General features: G+C 44.8%; 1 protein-coding gene across 1 annotated transcript in view; it reads right to left on the bottom strand.

Moving 5' to 3' along the window:
* Window positions 1-21,813, bottom strand: part of LOC148475109 (1-phosphatidylinositol 4,5-bisphosphate phosphodiesterase beta-2-like) — a 322,551-nt gene that overhangs the window by 83,633 nt on the left and 217,105 nt on the right. The window contains exons 6-15 of the mRNA XM_088457722.1: window positions 19,693-19,746; window positions 16,089-16,164; window positions 14,785-14,885; window positions 9,675-9,841; window positions 6,852-6,998; window positions 5,030-5,187; window positions 4,380-4,462; window positions 2,077-2,161; window positions 671-830; window positions 433-530 (exon numbers count right to left, since the gene is read on the bottom strand). Of these exons, the coding sequence (XP_088313848.1) occupies window positions 433-530; window positions 671-830; window positions 2,077-2,161; window positions 4,380-4,462; window positions 5,030-5,187; window positions 6,852-6,998; window positions 9,675-9,841; window positions 14,785-14,885; window positions 16,089-16,164; window positions 19,693-19,746 (1,129 nt within the window). The remainder of the gene's footprint in view (window positions 1-432; window positions 531-670; window positions 831-2,076; window positions 2,162-4,379; window positions 4,463-5,029; window positions 5,188-6,851; window positions 6,999-9,674; window positions 9,842-14,784; window positions 14,886-16,088; window positions 16,165-19,692; window positions 19,747-21,813) is intronic.

Here is a 21,813-nt window from a genome sequence, read left to right as displayed (position 1 = left end):
TTGTCTGCGTTGAGTTGCCCTACTAAAAATGACCATTGGATAGGATCAGCAGTAGCTGGCTATACAGTCCGACAAGGCTGGTACATGTACAATGTCCTTACTGGATGGGGTATAGGCAGGGCTGAGCAGAGGTTCAAGTGTAGATGCCTGCTTGATGCAAGAATTATTGGGGGACTACATGTCCAGCATTGGGACCCAGATTCCTTTCTATATTCTATATCCTACTAATTTCACTTTTTAGGACACCTAAACCAATAAGAGTATATACACATAAAAGCATTTAGCTAACACATGAAGTCAGGGTGTATTGTGAGGTTCACTGATTGACTTTAGAAAACCACATGACAGCTGCTTTTCTGGTTCTGACCCTTTTGGACATCAGAACAGATGACTATAGCAGAATGTAGAGTCGTACTGTCTCGGATAACTGACCTCATCTGATTGCATCTGTTTCATATCGTCTTCATTCACATTTTCTACAACCTCTTCACTTTCTGCTTCCTTCCCTGCATCTTCTTCCACTTCCTTTTCTGTAAAAAGACATAAAATCTCTTCTGGCGCTGATCAAATGATTTTATCATTTATAGGATATAAAGAACAATGGCTAATAACATGACACATAGGGTGATACAGTTAAATACTTGGCTCTAAGATGTTTTCTGTCACATACCTGAATTTTCATTTAATAGTGAATTTCCCTGTTCTGCACTGGTTGGGTCACTGCTCGGGGCTTTCTTCTCCGCAGATGAGAAAGCCTGGTTCTTTTTGTTTTTTATCAATATTTTTCCTAGTAATTCATTAGGACTCGGCACAGGTTGTCCAGGTTTCAACTGAATAAATAATGCAATGAAACAAATGAGTTTCCACTTAATAGCATTAAACAACTAATATGGCGTCTGTTATTACGTATATAGTATTATCTATATACTTCCCAACTCATTATTTTCTTTAATATTTAGGGGGATATTTTTCAAAGCTTGGGGAGAGATAAAATTGTGAGAGATAAAGTACCAACCAATTAGCTCCTGTCATTTTTCAAACACAGTCTTTAAAATGTAAGTTAAAAGCTGATTGGTTAGTAGTTTATCTCTCTACAAATTTTGATAAATACCCCTACAATATCATAAAATACACAGCTACCATTTCCTGTGATGAGACAGGCCCCTAAGTATAGCACTGTATTTGATATTTTAACCACACAAATCTGACATTTGGATTAAAGATATTTATTTTCTTTAATGAGTTATTTTACTCCTCAATATAAGGCACGGCAGCGGTATATAAAGAGGACTTGTTAAAAGTTCAACTTAATGAGGAGCCTGGAGTGTCAGGTAGGCAGTGCTTTCACCTGACCTCTTTATATTTGCAATTCTGTGCTAATTAAAGATGCAAACGACAAAGATGTGCATTGTGCAAACCCATTACAGAAAAGGAGGATGTACTGTATTGCTTCTATTCGTGTGACGGAAATATAATGGCACTAAATTATTTTTACACTGCATTAATTAAGTTTTAATGTGTGAAATGAGAAACACATGTTTGTACATCGCACACGTAATAGGGATTATGTGTAGGGACAGATGATTACAATCTTTTCTAGGCTCTGAATGAGTCTTTGTACTGTACATCGCTGTAAACTTAATTCTTCTCATGATCGTATTGCAGGAATGCACAGGACAGGTGATGTTTCACAGTTAAGGCCCCATACATCAGCAATGGACTGGGACAATACCTGGATCCCCAGAGGCCAGGGTCAGGGCATCAGTAATATCCAACGTGTTGGATTACCCTGATTTGCAGATAATGCTGAAAATACGATCGTGATCAGCATATCGGGGATTTTTAACATGAAGAAATTCACAGACGGATCAGCGATGATCGATGGTTGTCGATCGGCATTTCTGACCGGTGGATTGGTGGTTCCGGTCGGATCGGGGAATCGGTGAAATGGCCGCCTGATGTATGAGGCCCTTTACTCCCTTGTACACTTTATCAAACAAAGGCGTCAGGTGGAAATCATTGCAGTGCTGCATGCACTAAGCACAGTTTATTAAATAAGCCTTATAATGTACTCACAGGATACTTTTCCAGGACATCAGTCAGCAACATGTCTCCAAATATTGTTCTGCAATACTCAGCCATCTTTGCCTGCTGCCGTGCACTGGGATATATTAATATAGTTCTTATCATTACTTTGTATTTAGCAAAGAACCAAACAGAAATCTCATATTCAACAGATTTCTGTGCTAAGTCCTTATTTATAGAAAAAGCTGCAGTATTTCTTTCCTGCTTAGCCAATGCTTTATTAATTTACCTACGCAATTAAATAAGTGGTTTAGTCAATACTGTCAGATCTTTATTAAGTAGTTATTGGATTTTCTCAACAGAAAATTGTAAATGTAATTTGTCTTATTACATTTCTGGCAACCTCTGCAGTTCCCTGCTTTACTTGCTGCTGGTACTGGCAGTGTGATGATGTTAGCTATCTGGTGGGCGAGCATACACTTAGCCAAGATGGTGGCATCAAACCCGAAAACCTTGCTGGAGCCATCTTGAGGCATATCCTAGTTATACCAGTCCTGGACAAACTTTGCCGTAGCATTGTATCAGTCACCTCAGACTCCTGCACCACTTATTAATGCTTCTGTGTATCCTGCACTCTGGTTTGTAGCTGATCTGTACTGTGGATATCATTACCCAGCTCTGTTACCTGAACTTGCCTTTGGACCTTCCTTCTATGCTTACTTCTGGTTATGGACCTATGTGACTGTTCCTATATAACTCTGTCTACTGCTACTGCTATGTCTGATCATCATTAACCAACCATAAAAAAACAAAGCCCCCCCATTGCTTCTTTATGTGTGTAAGTACAACAACTTGTGGCACTAGTGCATATCAAGGTGCATGCCTCCATCCATGCCTTTGGTACTGCCCCAGGGAAGCTTAATCAGCCTCTAGCCTTTCAGACCTGAGAATAGAAAACGAAGGTTGCCTAAACATGAGTGAAATAAGAATCCTGGGGTTTTTGCTGATCGGCTGTCTTGACAGCCTTGTTACTAGGCAGATTAAGTTGGTTTGGTGGTCAGGTGGTTTAGCTGACCAATGCTGTGATTTCTGGGTGTGCCTGTGACTAGGGGTATAAAAGAGGTGGTGTGAATGTGATCTGCCTCTTTGCTGATTCTGGAGCTCACCCTCCCGCCCAAAGCTTTGCTGTTTGTATTTTGTTGTGTTAATTTTTCTTATTCAGGGAAGGCGCAGCATGGCGGGAGAACGCTGCATCTCAGTGGCTTTGTGGCGCAAGAGAGCGTTGTGAGGGCGCTGGACCTCGATGTAAAATGATGAGTCTGTCCTTCTCGTACGAGGGGACCTGAACGCTTTTGTACGGAAGCGCTCGGAGTAGACTGGTCAGGAGGGAGGCGGGACCTTCGCAACGTAAGTGCGTCTTTAGGGGGAGTGTTTCAGTCGTTCCCCGTGTGTGTCTCCAACTTGAAAGCTAGAACTGAGTATGCAGCGTCTCCTGGCCACCTTGGTTAGGTGAATTAATTAATTCAGAAATAAAAGCCGTGAGCTTTTATCCAAGCTGTTATGGTGTCCGTCTCTTTATTTAATAGATAAGTTAAGTAAGGATGTTTAAGGTATTTGATTAGCAATAAGCCAATGGAGATCTTATGAGTATTGTGTACTCCAACCACCTACACCTCAGGAATCATACCCTTTCCCCTCAGGACTACCCCCTGTACTCATTTACACTATTACATTTTGCTCCTAAATTGCTGCTCAATTTAGCTTCAGTTCTGTATCAAATTAACCATGGGAGTGAGGGAAAAGAAGATGCGGACATCACAGGGGTTTGTTTATAAACTGTTTAATGACTTTACAAATACCTTGCATAATATAACTCTGCGCAATGGCGAGGCAAAAGCAGACTAAGGGGTCTATGTACTAAGCAGTGTTAGGAGACAGAGTGAGAAATGATAAGGTGCCAGCCAATCAGCTCCTAACTGTCATCTCACAGGCTGTGTTTGAAAAATGACAGTTGGGAGCTGATTGGCTGGCACCTTATCATTTCTCACTCTGTCTCCTAACACTGCTTAGTACATAGACCCCTTAGGAGATTGTATTGCTTCTGTGAATCAGCCTCTTCCACCACAAACTTCGGTTCAAGAGAAATTCCCCTGTCTGTTTATACTGTATGTACTGTGGCATGGCGTTTCTGCTACCCTTATAGGAACCAGTACAGACACTGGGTTGTGTTTGCTGTTGTATGCATATGTCTTTATAGGTAAAGTAGTATTTCCCCATATTTCTAAGACTTTTAGAACATGACCCCTTGTGGTAATAGCTGCCTGACACAGTACATACAGACTCCGGCTACTCACGAGTCAACATGGTTCTCAAAGGACAGGATCACTGGATAAGGAGACGTTTTGAATGCAGATTCTGCAATAGCTTCAATGACATCCTGGAAAAATAAGAACACTCTATATTGCTCAGATCTGTCTATACTTTAGTACCATAAACAATTATCAGAGATAATGGGGTCTATTTACTAAGCCTTGGAGAGAGATTAAGTGAACAAAGATAAAGTACCAGCCAATCAGCTCCTAACTGCCATGGCACAGGCTGTGTTTGAAAAATGACAGTTAGGAGCTGATTGGCTGAACTTTATCTCCGTCTCCCAGGACCTATGATCCTACAGTAAATAGTTGCTTTTAAAAAAAAAACTTTATTCCACATTCCCAAAAAGAACATTTATACATTACATGTACGGTGGTTGGAGGGGTTGGGTACAGGATCCTGGTGGTCAGGATGATTGAAACATTATTGTAATTATTACTACTATCACTGAATGTGCTCAGTCTGTGATGTTAATTATGCATGCTCCTCATCAACCAAGAGTTATGTCAACTATTTCTGATTTACCAGCCTATACCAGCTATAACCATCCTGTAAAGAACTGTTAATATTCATGTTATTATATTTCTTTACATAAAAAGAAAAACACATTATTTGTAACATAGCTTTTCACCTTAAAGAGAATCTCAGTGGTCATAGTAAAGCCATGGGTGATAATCGGCTCTTCCTCAGGGGGCTTTCCTTTCCAGCAGTCAAGCTCCACACATCGGCAGCCAGAGAGAAGGGTCTGCCTGTACATTTCAGGGGATGAGACCCCGGAAAACTGACCGGCTGCAGGGATGGAAATACAGCAATTCTTTATAGCAGTGCACAATACAAAAGAGAGGTAACTCCGTACATATCTTCTGCATTCGCCTAGAGTGTGATTCCCATTACACTGGATATTATATATTAGCTGGAGGCTGAAGGGCCTGGTGATAGCTGTAGTTCAACGACAGCTGGAGAATATAAATCGACTTATATCCACCTCCAGGAGTTTATCACAAACTCTCCCTCCTCTGACTAGGCTTAGTACCTATACCTATGAAGAATGTATACAATGAGAAAAAGAGGATATTATTGGGAGAGCGGAACCTTACATGATAGCACAGATATCCGTTTGAGTCTCACATTCCCATAATGTTCTTCAGGTAAAGATGACTGGAGAATAGAATCTTTGTTATATGTAATTCAGTAACACTGAGACTTCCAGGGGGTTATGTGATCAATGATATCCCGCCGGTACTGTAAAATGGGAACCAATTACATAACCCCCCAGTGATAGCAACTCTGTCATTCTACTAGTCAGAGAAAGGAAGAGATTATGATTAGGATATAAACCTTCAGGGTTATTTCGCTATGAGCCTTTATGAAAAACTAACGCCGGGTACACATTAGGCGATCCACTACATAATATATCGTTCTGACGCCGATCAGAACAATATATCGTGCAGATTGCATAGTGTGTATGCCAAGGGCGTTTTAAAAGAGGAGGGGTACTAAGTGTGCAGACTCAATGCGGGCACCCTCCTCTCTCGTGCGGTGCCGTGTTGAGTGGCTCCCTGGGAAAATGGTGCCCCCGCCGTTTTCCCGGGGACAGCAGTACTGCGCATGCTCAGAGTCACTGGGAAAACAGCCTCTGCCATTCTCCCAGTGATTTTTGCTGATCTGCAGCGCTGGCCCGGCTCTACAGAGCAGCACGCTGGTGACTACGGACGGGTAAGTATAAAACTATATGCGTGCAGGGTGTGCAGTGTGGGCCCCCCTGGACCCAGGGGCCCGTGTGCACACTCTGCACCCATTATAGATACGCCCCTGGTGTATGCCCGATTGCGCATGCCCGTGGGTTGTATCTGCTGTGCAGCAGAGCAGATGGGCCGATTAGATGAACGACGCCATGCTGCTAAATGTGCAGTGTGTACAGACGGCGTGTTGTATTGTGACGTTGTATCGTACCGTCGCTGGGTACAGACATCATGTACTGTGTAATCAGTATAGCTTGTGTTCGGATGAGATAGCACACTCTCATAGGCAAAAAACATTTGTACAGTACACGTTTGTTTAGACCTATATGAATGCATGAGCAGATTATATTATAATATCAGCTTACCTCATTATTAACACATTATGGGGTAAATGTAATAGGGTGCAGAGTTCTGACTTCGGTGAGTCCCGTGCAAGACTGCCCCATGTCTTACAGTAGCAGTTATTTAACCAGGTTGATTTTGCTTGATAAATAACTGCTACTGTAAAACATGGGGGCAGTCTTGCACGGGACTCGCCGAAGTCAGAACTCTGCACCCTATTACATTTACCCCTATTTATTTGTTGTTGTTTCCATAATACCACCATATTGGGCAGCGCTGTACTGAGCATATTATTTAATTTACATTGTAGCTTACAGTATAAACTCCATACCATACAAGCACACACAGGCCACACATATGTGAGAGTACCTGTGAGGTACGTGTTGTGAGAGGAGTTGATAAAGTAGTGATTAATGGGTTGGTTCATGTTCTGGTTTACTTGTAACTTGTCCAGTGACACAACGATGTTCTCAGACCCACAGAGGAACCAGACCATGCCTTCCGGAGACAGCTGTCCTAGAGGAGAACAATCACTAGGTGTCCATATAAGAAAAGAACTACAATGTAATTAGTAATTTCCCATACATAATATTATTTCAGCCTTTTCATTCCTGACATTATCACTTGCAAAAATGACAAATGGTTATTCTCTATCATACATGCTTATCCTGATGCTCCCAATCCAAAAGTCTGCATAGATATGTGTACAATTTTGCACATTTAACATCTAAAAATGGTTATTTTGTTAAATGTGCACCTGCTGAAAGCACACAGGAGCTCATATATGGTTTGATTCATTTCTGTCCCGAGCATACACAGGAATTGAGGCATAAATGAAAAAGTGCTTTTACATGCATCTCATGATGCTTAAGCTGCATACACACACAACGATTTTTTGAACGATTATCGTTAAACGATATCATTTAACGATAATCGTTTGAAAAAATCGTTCACTTTCTGAGTCAAACGATGAACGAATATCGTGCATGCTCGTTCACGTTTGCAGTTCAGTTAGACTTGTCAACTGAACGATTTTCATTAAGGGAATATGCAAAAATCGTTTGTAGTTCAAAAAAATCGTTCATTACACTTTAAAAAATCTAACTGATAATCTGACAGAAAATCATTCATAAAATCGTTCATAAAATCGTTGGTAACAAAATCGTTGTGTGTGTATGCAGCTTGAGTGCTATTCAACCCAGGCATGTGATCAGGCATAAGTCAGGAACTAAAGGTGTGTATACTTTGACTCTAGCTTAATACTGTTAAGCTGCATACACACGTAAAGATTGCTGATCATCATTTACTCCAATACGTTACCAGATTTTCATTCCAACCAATCAACTAGCTGGATGGTTGGACAGAAAATCTTTACGTGTGTATGCAGCTTTAGTAGTTAAGGTGAGAGTCCCATGACCCTATTCATACACAATATAATAATGTAATGAAGTGTCATGTACACAAGAGAGAGTAGTGCACGTTCTCAGGTATCTCTACTGCGCATGTGCGAATCACTGGGGAAATGGCCGCTGTGGCCATTTTCCCAGTGATTTCTGCAGCGCCGGGCGAACGGAAAGGTGACTATATATAATTGGGTGCAGGATGTGCGGTGTGTGGGACCCCCTAGACCCAGGCACCGCACACCTTGCACCCATTATAAAAACGCCCCTGTTGTGGGGCAACAACGGCACTGCTTGCTCACCCCTAGTTACGGCCTTGGCACTTGCAAGTGACATGCCTCCTGACAGGCATAGCTGTGCTTACATTCAGAGGGCCTGAGCGCTCGCAAGCGGGTCGATGGTGCCCTAGTGCGCATGCGCACGATGGAGGGAGCTCCGTCGTGCGCATGCGCGAGACCCGAATAACGACGGGGTAGCCGTCGTTATGGGTCTCGCACCAAAGGGGGCGTGCTGTCGATGTTGATTGACAGCACGCCCCCTTTGGTGGGCGTGCCGGGGGCGTGGCTGCCAGACGGAGGCGTTCCCATGGGAACGCCCACCGTCTGGGTCCGGCCCCACTGACATCACTAGTGATGTCAGTGGGAGTGATTTTGGCTCTGATAGAGCCAAAATCACTCCAGGGCTTGCGGTCACCGAGACCCTACCGCAGGGTCTCGTCGCAAGCCCGATGGTCGCGATGGTCTTGACCATCGCGACCATCTTTTTGGCCGCTCGCATATGCTGTGGGTGGTCACCCACAGCTATGCGAGCGGCCAGGAGGCCGCTCCAAGTTTAGGTAGGAGGGCCCTGATTCAGAGCGAGCGCTCTGGTCAGAGCGTCCGGCTCTGAATCAGGCCCAGAGTCACAAGTACATGAGCACGCCCATGCTGTCACTCTGCTATGCCTGCCCCTCCCACTTCAGTCTACAATCTGCATCTACAGGTGTAAACAGGAGATGTGTAAAAATCTAGATTTAAACTTGTGTGCAAGTTATCATACCCTCCAACATTTCACAGGGCAAACCCGGTACAGGGGTGTGGCTGCATTCAAAAGGGGGCGTGGTTATATATAAAGGGGCGTGTCCACAGGGGGCTGTGCTCTATCGACTGAATTCAGAATCAATGGCCTAGCGCTCTGGGAGAAGTGACACGCTTACCTTACCCGCTCCTACGTTCTTCTGTCTGCTTCGGGCGGCTCCTCACACAACACCACACACCCACTGCGGCTCCTCTCTCATTCAGCGTGTCCTCAATAAAGTTTTCCTTTGATCACTGAAGTCACGCCGCGCCGGCCAATAGGTAAGGAAGGAGGCGGAGCGGGAGGGCTTCTGAGTGAGAAGTGACTCATGACGAGTCACTTTACTCACTCTATTGTGCAGCGGCGGGGGTGGGGCTGTCACTGTCTGTCTGTCAGGGGGGTAATAGCGGGCAGTAGTATCAGTGACGGATGGGCCCCCCTAGTGTCCGGGCCCGGGACACTGGCGGCCCTGCCCACCGGTACAAAACGGTACAGCCCCTGTTTGCCGGTACAGACCTTTAAAAAGAGGTACTGTACCGGCTAAATCGGTATAGTTGGAGGGTCTGGGTTATATGTGTAGGGTATTTGGCATGCATACTCACTATGCAAATGCATATACTGCATTACACACACAAAAACAGAAATAGATCCAACTGTACAGGAGCCCCACAGTGTAGTCAGTTTGCTGTTGTATAATTATAAGACCTCTTCCTTGAAGACCACACATAAATCCCACCTCTCTGTTTGTTGATGGCACTAGGTTCATATTTCTCTATGAGAACTTGTACTTGTTCTGGCTTTGCAGGTGGGAACAGCAATTCATTCAGCCGGGAATCTCTTTGTTTGTGGTTGATGAACTTGGTGAGATGATCTTTAGTCATGTAAGGTTTGGCTTTGGAGTGGCTGGGAACAAAAAGCAGATAAAAGATGACTGAAAAATGTCAAATAAGAACAGGAACACAGGAAAGATCATTTGCGTTTTGATATTTATTTCAGTCTGAACTTAAAAATCACATAAAATACGCCACAAACATTTAAAAAAAAAAAAATAGGCCCTCATTCAGAGCCGTACGCTCTGAGCAGAGCGCACGCTCTGAATGAGGGCCGGGCTCCATTTTCATGGAGCGTCCTCCTGGACGCTCGTATAGCTGTGGGTCACCACCCACAGGCTATACGAGCGTGCATTGTGATGGTCGCGATGGTCGAGACCATCGTGACCATCGAATTTGCGAGCCGGAGCCTGCGGTTGAGGTTTTCAACCGCAAGCTCCGGAGTGATTTTGGCTCTATCAGAGCCAAAATCACTCCCACTGACATCACTAGTGATGTCAGTGGGCCGGCTTCTGACGGGAGGCGTTCCCGTGGGAACGCCCCCGTCAGGGAGGCACACCCCCGGCACGCCCACCAAAGGGGGCGTGCTGTCAATCAACATTGACAGCACACCCCCTTTGATCGGACACAACGAGCGAAGGACTTTCCTTCGCTCGTCGCGTCTGGCGCATGCGTACGACGGAGCTCCCTCCGTCGTGCGCATGCTCAGTCCATAACATCGACCCACTTGCGAGCGGACAGCCGCTCGCGAGTGGGTCTGAATCAGGCCCATAGTGCTAACTCCAAAAGAATAATTTCACACACAGACAAGTAAGTTTCCAAGATAATTTCCTCAATAACAAGATCACCGTGCTCTTTCAGAAAGTCTAACACTTTTTTGTTGTATTTTTTGTGTGGGCAGTGGGCCACCCTAGTGGACACAATACCTTTTGCAAGAATTGTGGTTTCCTCTTTTTTTAGTTTTGCTCTCAGTTGTTCTATTTGTATACAAAACAATGTGGTTGACTTCTATCAGGTCATGCACCTTTCGCGAGCACCTTCGGTGCACACAAGCACACTAGATCCGCCTCTGATTATAATGTAATATAAGCAGGGGAAGGGATTGTACAGTGCATCTGGAAAGTATTCACAGCACTTCACTTTTTCCACATTTTGTTATGTTACAGCCTTATTCCAAAATGGAATAAATTCATTTTTGTCCTCAAAATTCTATACACAATACCCCATAATGACAACATGTAAAAAGTTTTTTTGAGATTTCTGCAAAAAAAACAACTAAGAAATCACATGTACATAAGTATTCACAGCCTTTGCTCAATACTTTGCTGATGCACCTTTAGCAGCAATTACAGAATATGATGCTACAAGCTTGGCACACCTATCTTTGGGCAGTTTCGCCAATTCCTCTTTGCAGCACCTCTCAAGCTTCATCAGGTTGGATGGGAAGCATCGGTGCACAGCCATTTTCAGATATCTCCAGAGATGTTCAATCGGATTCAAGTCTGGGCTCTGGCTGGGCCACTCAAGGACATTCACAGAGTTGTCCTCAAGTCACTCCTTTGATATCTTGGCCGTGTGCTTAGGTCGTTGTCCTGCTGGAAGATGAACCGTTGTCCCCAGTCTGAGGTCAAGAGAGCTCTGAAGCAGGTTTTTATCCAGGATGTCTCTGTACATTGCTGCATTCATCTTTCCCTCTATCCTGACTAGTCTCCCAGTTCCTGTCGCTGAAAAACTTTCCCACAGCATGATGCTGCCACCACCATGTTTCACTATAGGGATGGTATTGGCCTGGTGATGAGCGGTGTCTGGCTTCCTCCAAACATAACGCCTGGCATTCACGCCAAAGAGTTCAATCTTTGTCTCATCAGGCCAGAGAATTTTGTTTCTCATGGTCTGAGAGTCCTTCAGGTGCATTTTGGCAAACTCCAGATGGGCTGCCATGTGCTTTTTACTACAGAGTGGCTTCCATCTGGCCACTCTACCATACATGCCTGATTGGTGGATTGCTGCACAGATGGTTGTCCTTCTGGAAGATTCTCCTCACTCCACAGAGGAATGTTGTAGCTCTGACAGAGTGACCATCGGGTTCTTGGTCACCTCCCTGACTAGGGCCCCGATCGGTCAGTTTAGACGGCCGGGCAACTCTAGGAAGAGTCCTGGTGGTTCCGAACTTCTTCCATTTACGGATCATGGAGGCCAATGTGCGCATTGGGACCTTCAAAGCAGCAGATATTTTCTGTACCCTTCCCCAGATTTGTGCCTTGAGACAATCCTGTCTCGGAGGTCTACAGACAATTCCTTGGACTTCATGCTCGGTTTGTGCTCTGACATGCACTGTCAAGTGTGGGACCTTATATAGACAGGTGTATGCCTTTCAAAATCATGTCCAATCAACTGAATTTACCAGGAACATCTGTAGGAACATCTCAAGGATGATTAGTGGAAACAGGATGCACCTGAGCTCAATTTTGAGCTTCATGGCAAAGGCTGTGAATACTTATGTACATGTGATTTCTTAGTTTTGTTTTTAAATTAAATTTGCATGTCATTATGGGGTATTGTGTGTAGAATTTTGAGGACAAAAATGAATTTATTCCATTTTGGAATAAGGCTGTAACATAACAAAATGTGGAAAAAGTGAACCGCTGTGAATACTTTCCGCATGCACTCTATATTTTATAATTGTATAATATGGGCTTAGTATGCTTGTTCAACAGTCACAATGTCGACAACTTAACAAACGCCTGTATGATATTGCATAGTACAGATGTGTACTCATACACCTGCATCTATACACCATACTGCAAGGGCAAGATGCCTGGTGTGACTAGGCTGCAGCGAAACACCACTCAGTGTAATAGAGATGCCGGACTGCGACATTAGCTGCATAGGATTGGTTTTATATATGTAGAAAGTCGCAGATAAAGCACAATGGAGCTTGGCATGAGAAAAAGCCATGGCCGCGGCATCAGAGCACCTTGTGTACAGATGGAGACTCAGTCACACACATATTGGTTACTTTTACAGATAAGAGACGGCTTAATGTAGTAATAGGCTTAGGTATACTTTACAGACTAAACATCTAAACCAGCTAATGCTGGGTACACACCTGTACAATCAGCGGCTGATCGGGTAAAACTCTACCGACCAGCTGTGGAGTGTTTCCCCAGTGTGACCCCTGTCAGCTGCCTGTGAGCCGTGTACACATTGTGCATATATAGTTATACTGTATATCTGCACAATATATATTAAACAGATTCGACCACCTGATCCCGGCCATTGCAGAAGCGTCATCGGCTAACGCTCCTGCATCAGGACAGTGTACACACCTATACAATCTTCTCTCAATATCGAAGGAACGGCCCGACGATTGTATAGGTGTGTACCCAGCTTAAGTACCAAAGGGCCTGATTCAGACCCACTCGCGAGTGGCTGTACGCTCGCAAGTGGGTCGATGGTCTGCACTGAGCATGCGCACGACGGAGGGAGCTCCGTCGTGCGCATGCGCCAGACGCGACGAGCGAAGGACTTTCCTTCGCTCGTTGTGTCTGATCAAAGGGGGCGTGCTGTCGATGTTGATTGACAGCATGCCCCATTTGGTGGGCGTGCCGGAGGCGTGCCTCCCTGACGGGGGCGTTCCCAAGGGAACGCCTACCGTCAGAAGCCGGCCCACTGACATCACTAGTGATGTCAGTGGGAGTGATTTTGGCTCTGATAGAGCCAAAATCACTCCGGGCCTTGCGGTTGAAAACCTCAACCGCAGGCTCCGGCTCGCAGTGGCGATGGTCACGACCATCGCGGCCATCAAACTGCACGCTCGTATAGGCTGTGGGTGGTGACCCACAGCTATACGAGCGTCCAGGAGGACGCTCCATAATTATGGAGGGCGGCCCTCATTCAGAGCGTGCGCTCTGCTCAGAGCGTACGGCTCTGAATGAGGGCCAAAGTCCATATAATTCTTCACTAATTTATTAAACTAAGAAAAACAAGATTGGACTTCAAGTAATGGCCAAAGTGCTGTTAGGCAACACCGCTAATCACTGTGCCACCATGCCTCCCATTATAGCAGTATAATTAAAAAATGCTGGTCCTTTTTTTAATGTCTCACCTACAACTGGGGGGGGGGGGGGCACTTATTGCTCACCCTAGCCTAAGGGATCTGTATTTCTGTCAAATGCTATATTCCTCTTTTGCACTATAATATTACACTTTGTGTTGCAGTTATGTCACAACAACTAAATGAAATAGCTGAGGGGAAGTGTCTGCCTTGTATGTAACAATAAATAGATTAATATCTGCTAAGTGCAACGACTCCCAGAGATGGAAGTTGTAGGTTTGGTAGGAAGTAAAGCAGCCCGTATATAGATGCTTTACTGTATTCATCACAGAGTCCCTTAAGATGGGTGTTTATGAAATTCACAATGTATATAAATGTAGGGAAGCACAAGTCCCATACGTCTCTGTCTGTGGTCTGATTCAGGAGTAGAAGCAGGAGAAGCTAATGAGGATGCCAGCAACAACTATGGAGGATCATGTATTCAGCGCTGCTTCAATAGGCTGAACCTGGGACTGATTTGTATGCAGGACTGCTGTGCATTATATTACATTGGTACTCTGATAGGTGTGGCCAAAGTCTCATTTCCAGCATTTTATATAATTTTAATTTATGCTAGTTTGCCCATATATGGTGGTGACCATCGGATTTCATGGTATATGTCTGTGTATTTCATTTGGCCATTAATGACTGTAGTGTACCTTTTTTTTTTAAATATTAGGAAAAACTTTACACTTTCAAGAATCCTCCTATTAGTTTAAGGATCCACATCAACATATTTTCACATTGGGTGTGTGACGTATTGAACTTATTACACTTTTGAGTTGTTTTTTTTTTCCTTATTTAACTTTGGTGAAGACATTTGAAGAGATCACAAATGGTTTGCGTAGTGTGGATATGAATAGTGATTATTAGCTGTAGAGCTGTGCAATACACAGATCTCAGTAACCTGTAGGACTCACTAGGAGGTGAAGATTTCATCTATCTCTGGCCGTGGGCAGAGCTGCATAAGGAAGGTTCTGTAGACAGACTCAGGGAAATCCTCAGGGTTGATGGCATCATTCTGAAGATAAAACAAAGGCTGAAATCACAGTATAATGATATAAATGAATACCACTAGAGCTTTGGTCCTTGCAGCAGGGCAGTGCATTTAGTTATTGGCAATGTGACATCACTGAGAATTACAGTACCGCGACCTTGCACATTTTCCTGCACTCCTCTATGGGTGTGAGGGAGCATGTGCCATGTAAGTACGAGGTGCCTGCATTCCATTGCCACAACTGAGTTGCCGCTGATGACTGCTATAGAAGAGAACCATATAGGATTAAACAAAGCAAACTGTAACGGTGCGTACACACTGGGCGATTAAAGTGGACGACTGAGCGATAACGATATCGTTATCGTTCACTTTACCGTCCATTTTTTCACCTAAACGATGAACGAACGAATGACCAATGATGCGCATTCCCACAATTTGTTCGTCTTTATCACGGCCGTAACTAAGGCAGTGCGACCAGTGCCATGGCACTGGGCACCGCAGGGCAGGGAGCACTGTTTGGAGCGCTGTCACTTTTCCTGTTTATCATCATTCTCACTTGTAGCTTACTCTTGTTTTATCCAAAATATCTACTGGCCTCTCCTGTATCTTCCCTGGCCCTTCCCCATGAGGCCATGGCCCTTTTCAGGTGCACTATCTAATGTCCCTATTTAAAAAATGGGGGGGAAGGGTGGCACCAGTGCTCTTTCTGGCACATGGCACCAAAAAGTTTAGTTACGGCTCTGGTCTTTATCGTTCATCGGGCAAACATGCAGGCCAACCTGACGATATTGTTGGGTTGCTGCATGTTGGGGTAGGAGGGAGAGAGCCCGGCGCTGAATGATATTGTTAATGATATCGTTCAGCGGGTGTGCTCAATGTAATGAACGACATTGAGTACACCCTGCCAGGGACACACTAGGCGATATCGCCCAGGGAGCATATCGTCTGGTGTGTATGCTCCTTAAGTTATTTCATATTTAAGTAAAAGGCAATATTTAGTAATGACACATAAACATAATACTGACAGTAAATAAAGACCAATTGGTTCATCTAGATCTGTGGCAGTAGGTGCAGGCAGCTGCGGAAGCTTGATTTGCTACTTTATGCTAATAAACAAATTGATGTAGTTACGATTCTGGCGGTTGGGATGCCGGTGCTCAGAGTTTAATCAATTAAAATCAACCTGTAGTAAATTGACCCCAAAGACTCTGAAGGCATGGAACTCACTTTCCCCTTCGATAGATGACAAGCATTTAAAGCTTGTTCCACTCTCTTCCTGTCTGCAGGAAACAGCTGGAAAATACTGTGCAAGAAGAAAAAAAACCATGATTTGAAGGTAGCGAGGTCTACAATACACTGTAGTAAATAAAACCTCTGTTAGCTCAGCGATGGGTCACTAGCTCACCAAGGTTGCAGTAAATACACAATAACCAGGCACAGTTTGCTGCGCGTGGAAATAAAATTGTGATTACTAGGTGACAAGCTCACATCATGGCAGTTACTGTATATTATCAGGTTATCTACACAGTACTGTACCTTTCCATCATATACCACATAACTAATAAATGAATAGGCTGGTGGGATGTTTCATAATAATTTAATGGCAGACCACAATTAAACTTTGTGATACTAGTAACCTTATTACTAGAACCTGTAAATGGTATATGCCATGGTTACACTGCATTTGGGATGATAGGTTTCTACAGTTAGTAATGATTGGAATGACAATTTTCTGCATGAGAGGTGTAGTAATTTACCATATAAATAAGTGCCATTATAGTGTTTTTGTAATGGTTTACGCAATATAACCTACTGACAATATTACTAGACTGATTTTTTACAAACACTTTCATGGTCTTAGAAAATTAACCCTAGTCAATATCAACATGCAGATTGAATGGGTGTGGTATACGAGTTCAACATTCAGAATGTCGACACGTGAATGCTGGCATGGCCTGAATGTCAATACTCAGACCATACTACCCACACTAGTGCTCGATCACACTTATTCTTCTCTAACCTATACTGCTCACACTATTGCAGACTCATACCTATACCAGCCACAGTAGTGCAGCCTCACACCTACCCTACTCACATTTATACGACTCACACTACTGCACCCTGCACCTACCCTACTTACAACTATACTACCCACACTAGTGTGCCCTAACACCTATCCTACTTCTACCCATACTACCCACACTAGTGCACCCTCACACCTACCATACTCACAAACCTATACTACAAACACTAGTGCTCCCTGACACCTTCCCAACTCAAACCTATACTACCCACACAAGTGCACAATCACATCTAAACTACCAAGACTATTGTTCCCTCACATGTACCCAACTTTCACCTGTACTACCCACACTAATGCACCCTCACACCTACTCTACTCTCACCTATACACCCACACTAGTGCACCCTCACACCTACTCTACTCTCACCTATACACCCACACTAGTGCACCCTCACACCTATTCTACTCTCACCTATACACCCACACTAGTGCACCCTCACACCTATTCTACTCTCACCTATACACCCACACTAGTGCACCCTCTGACCTACTCTCACCTATACACCCACACTAGTGCACCCTCACACCTACTCTACTCTCACCTATACACCCACACTAATGCACCCTCACACCTACTCTACTCTCACCTATACACCCACACTAGTGCACCCTCACACCTACTCTACTCTCACCTATACACCCACACTAGTGCACCCTCACACCTACTCTCACCTATACACCCACACTAGTGCACCCTCTCACCTACTCTACTCTCACCTATACACCCACACTAGTGCACCCTCACACCTACTCTACTCTCACCTATACACCCACACTAATGCACCCTCACACCTACTCTACTCTCACCTATACACCCACACTAGTGCACCCTCAGATCTACTCTCACCTATACACCCACACTAGTGCACCCTCACACCTACTCTACTCTCACCTATACACCCACACTAGTGCACCCTCACACCTACTCTACTCTCACCTATACACCCACACTAGTGCACCCTCACACCTACTCTCACCTATACACCCACACTAGTGCACCCTCTCACCTACTCTACTCTCACCTATACACCCACACTAGTGCACCCTCACACCTACTCTACTCTCACCTATACACCCACACTAGTGCACCCTCACACCTACTCTACTCTCACCTATACACCCACACTAGTGCACCCTCACACCTACTCTACTCTCACCTATACACCCACACTAATGCACCCTCACACCTACTCTACTCTCACCTATACACCCACACTAGTGCACCCTCAGATCTACTCTCACCTATACACCCACACTAGTGCACCCTCACACCTACTCTACTCTCACCTATACACCCACACTAGTGCACCCTCACACCTACTCTACTCTCACCTATACACCCACACTAGTGCACCCTCACACCTACTCTCACCTATACACCCACACTAGTGCACCCTCTCACCTACTCTACTCTCACCTATACACCCACACTAGTGCACCCTCACACCTACTCTACTCTCACCTATACACCCACACTAGTGCACCCTCACACCTACTCTACTCTCACCTATACACCCACACTAGTGCACCCTCACACCTACTCTACTCTCACCTATACACCCACACTAGTGCACCCTCACACCTACTCTCACCTATACACCCACACTAGTGCACCCTCACATCTACTCTACTCTCACCTATACACCCACACTAGTGCACCCTCACACCTACTCTACTCTCACCTATACACCCACACTAGTGCACCCTCACACCTACTCTCACCTATACACCCACACTAGTGCACCCTCACATCTACTCTACTCTCACCTATACACCCACACTAGTGCACCCTCACAGCTGTCCCAATTGTGATTCACAGATGCAATTGCTTCTATTATCTCAGCAGTTCTCTTTACCCTCTGGATAACAAGGTCTCTCACGAGCAGGGCCCTCCCTACACTGTGTTATAAAGTATGCCTTATTTTGTCTAACTTGTATGTCCATTATGTGTAAGTTTCTCTTTGAAAAAGCCTCTATGTGAAGGGGTGAAATGCGTCAGGGGACCCCGGAATGTTAGCACCCCCAAGTGTGTCAAGTGTACTGGAGTACTGGAACACTTTCTGGACTTAAATGGAGAAGATAGACAAGTCGCTACTCTAATCCCACTGGGCTGAGGGAGAGACTGCGGGTGCAGCATATCCCGGCTCAGAAAGCAGCTTATTCAACTCCAGATAATATAAATGCACCCAAGCGTGGTAAATATACAGGATTTGAGATAAGACTTTGTGTCAGCTCGTTATACCTGTCCTAAAAGGAACTGTAGGCTTCGTCTGTACATTCCATTCCATAAGGATTTCCACTTGACTTTGGACTCATTCTCTCATGGATTAAACACCAGCCTAATAGAGTCATATATGTATCGGTTCCAGAAGGCCTTACAAAGTACCTTATTAGGGCACTAATATTGAGATATCCATATAACCGTGGATATTGCTAGTTACATTGTTATTTTTAAATGAAGGTGATGTGTTGTCAATTATATCGAATGTGATTAAATTATTAATTTTTGAACATAAGGAGCCCTGACCATTGTACTGCTGCCATCTCACAGTCCAGTAGTGTGTTTTTTAATTAGCGCAGTCTTGTCTGGTCATTCGCATTTATGTTCTATTTACCCCATTGTCCGGCGCCTTAAAGTTCAATGATAATAATAATATACTAACTGTATGTTAGCCTGCCATCAGCAGACTTTGCATCTATGAAAACAAACAACAAGTGTCTGTTTAGCCTTGGCTATTTATTACTTACTTGCGTACAGGAATCTTTCCCTCTGCATTTAGTTGAAGTGTAAGCTTCACATGTCTAAGAAAAGAGGAAAAGAGAGAAATCAAAACAAACAAAAGATATGAACAGTTTATAATTAAAGATGTTTTTGATGAATGTCAAGATCTGTATGGAAAGTAGAAGCTGAAATGTAAACAGTATATTTATTGCAAAATACAGATATGTCCTCATATATTATTGCTGCAGTTGTGGCAAACAGCTCTTCTTGGTGCGCCATGTCCAGTGCGACTCAGCTTGTGTCAAGCGACTTTTTTGCATCTTTTTTGTCTGAAAGTGTGACTTAGTTGCAATCGGATGTGACAAACCACTTCAGAAGGACTGCGCTCATTAATTGATATGGGACACTGCATATCTATGTGCAAATGAGTCTGATGGGTAAATTTACTAACAGTTGGTTTGGGCTATCGACAGACATCGCCGTCGTGTTGCAGTCAAAAAAAGACTATCATCCATCGGGGGTGTCAGCTTCAGATGAAATCTGATGATGATGTCAGTCAGTTTCTGCAGCTGTAAATGTCGTCGGTTTTGATCTTTTAGTTCAAAACCGATGGATACTGCAAGTTAAAAAAAAACAACCCGCCCAAACAATAAATTAAAATTAAGTGTTAAAAAATAGAAAAAAATCAACGCTGGGTCTCCCCTCCCCAAAAGCATAACCAGACCTGAACCTTGGAGCACATTCTAGTACTGGAAAAATGGGGTTCCCCCATATTGCCAGTAACCAGCTTCGCGCTCAACCAGGAGGGAGGTAATGCCATAGCAGAGGGAAACGCATCATGGGGTACCCCTTACCAAAGTATGATTCAGCCTGAGATTCCTCGGAAAGTGGTCCCCTCTCCAGAGGATACTCATGGTAATTCCCTGCACCCCTGGTGGAGGTGGGTGCAGGGTTAATGGGTGAAAGATAGTAGTTAATATTGTTCTTTAAAGTGGGACTATAGGTCCCCAGAAAGACAGCCCTGGCATGAGGCACTTGGAGAACAACACCTTTACCCGCACTGCGAAGAAAATATGTAGACAGTGAATATGTTAACCCTTTATTACACACTCACATTACATACTTACCTAGTCCATGGTGCTGGTCGGTCCCTTTCTCTAGGTAGACATCCAGGGGGTTAGCAAAATATCAAGCAGCAATCCTGATCCCATAGAAACTCTGTATGTACAAAGTGTATGTACAGCTCTTCCCTGGAGAACAGAACCCACAAGGTTTTGTGCGCCTTAGCACTGATTGGCTAGGAGTCACACCCCTCATACCCCTTTCACACTGCCAGCAAATAACCAGGGTTAGTGCACATGAACGAGCAGCCAACCGGGTTACTGTGCAGTGTGAAAGGGCCCAGTTGAAATAATCCGGGTTGAGCGATCCGGCATTTCAACTCGGGTAACGAGCAGGGCTGAACATGGGTTCAATCCAGCTCGCAGTGCAGTGTGAACGGGTAACCTGGGTCGAGGCGACACGGGTTCCGATCACTGCATAGGAAGAGTCGGCGCTTGGAGGTGATCGTATCTCCTAGTGCCGGCTCAGCAGTGATGGCGGTGATGTCATTGACACAGCATTATTGCCGGGTCGGGCTGCCAGTCTGAAAGGGGTCTCAGCCGGGTCACACCCGCGATCGATGCATGTACAAATCCCGGGTGCATCCTGGCATTTCTGATGTGAAAGGGGTATTAGCCAATCAGCGATTGGTTTCTATGGCAGTGGCTGCTGATTGGCAGTGTTTGCCATTAGCAAATCTCAGAGTTGCAAAATCAGGGGAAACTCGCACAGGAATGCAATCTGTGCCAGACACGGTTCTTAGTACATTTACCCATAGGCAGGGGCATATCTACACATTGGCCAGGATGGCAATCGTCAGGGGCGCCGGCCGATGGGGTGCGCCACCCAGCGGTGCCATCCTTGGCCAGGTAGTAGATACGCGCTGGGTCTTCTCTTAAAAAAACCCCTTCATCTCCCGGCGCCGGTAGGCGTGCACTTCGGGAAGCTGCTCAAGCCCGGGGAGGACTGGCAGCAGCAGCCTCATCCACGCAGCTTCCTGTAGTGCGTGGCTACGCACCTGGCGGCGCCGTGAGATGAGGGTTTTT

Source organism: Taudactylus pleione, unplaced genomic scaffold (genome assembly GCF_031769625.1).
Source record: "Taudactylus pleione unplaced genomic scaffold, aTauple2 ptg000778l, whole genome shotgun sequence".
NCBI lineage: Eukaryota > Metazoa > Chordata > Amphibia > Anura > Myobatrachidae > Taudactylus > Taudactylus pleione.
Note: the sequence above shows the minus strand (reverse complement) of the source record. Positions and strands in the feature narration are given on the sequence as shown.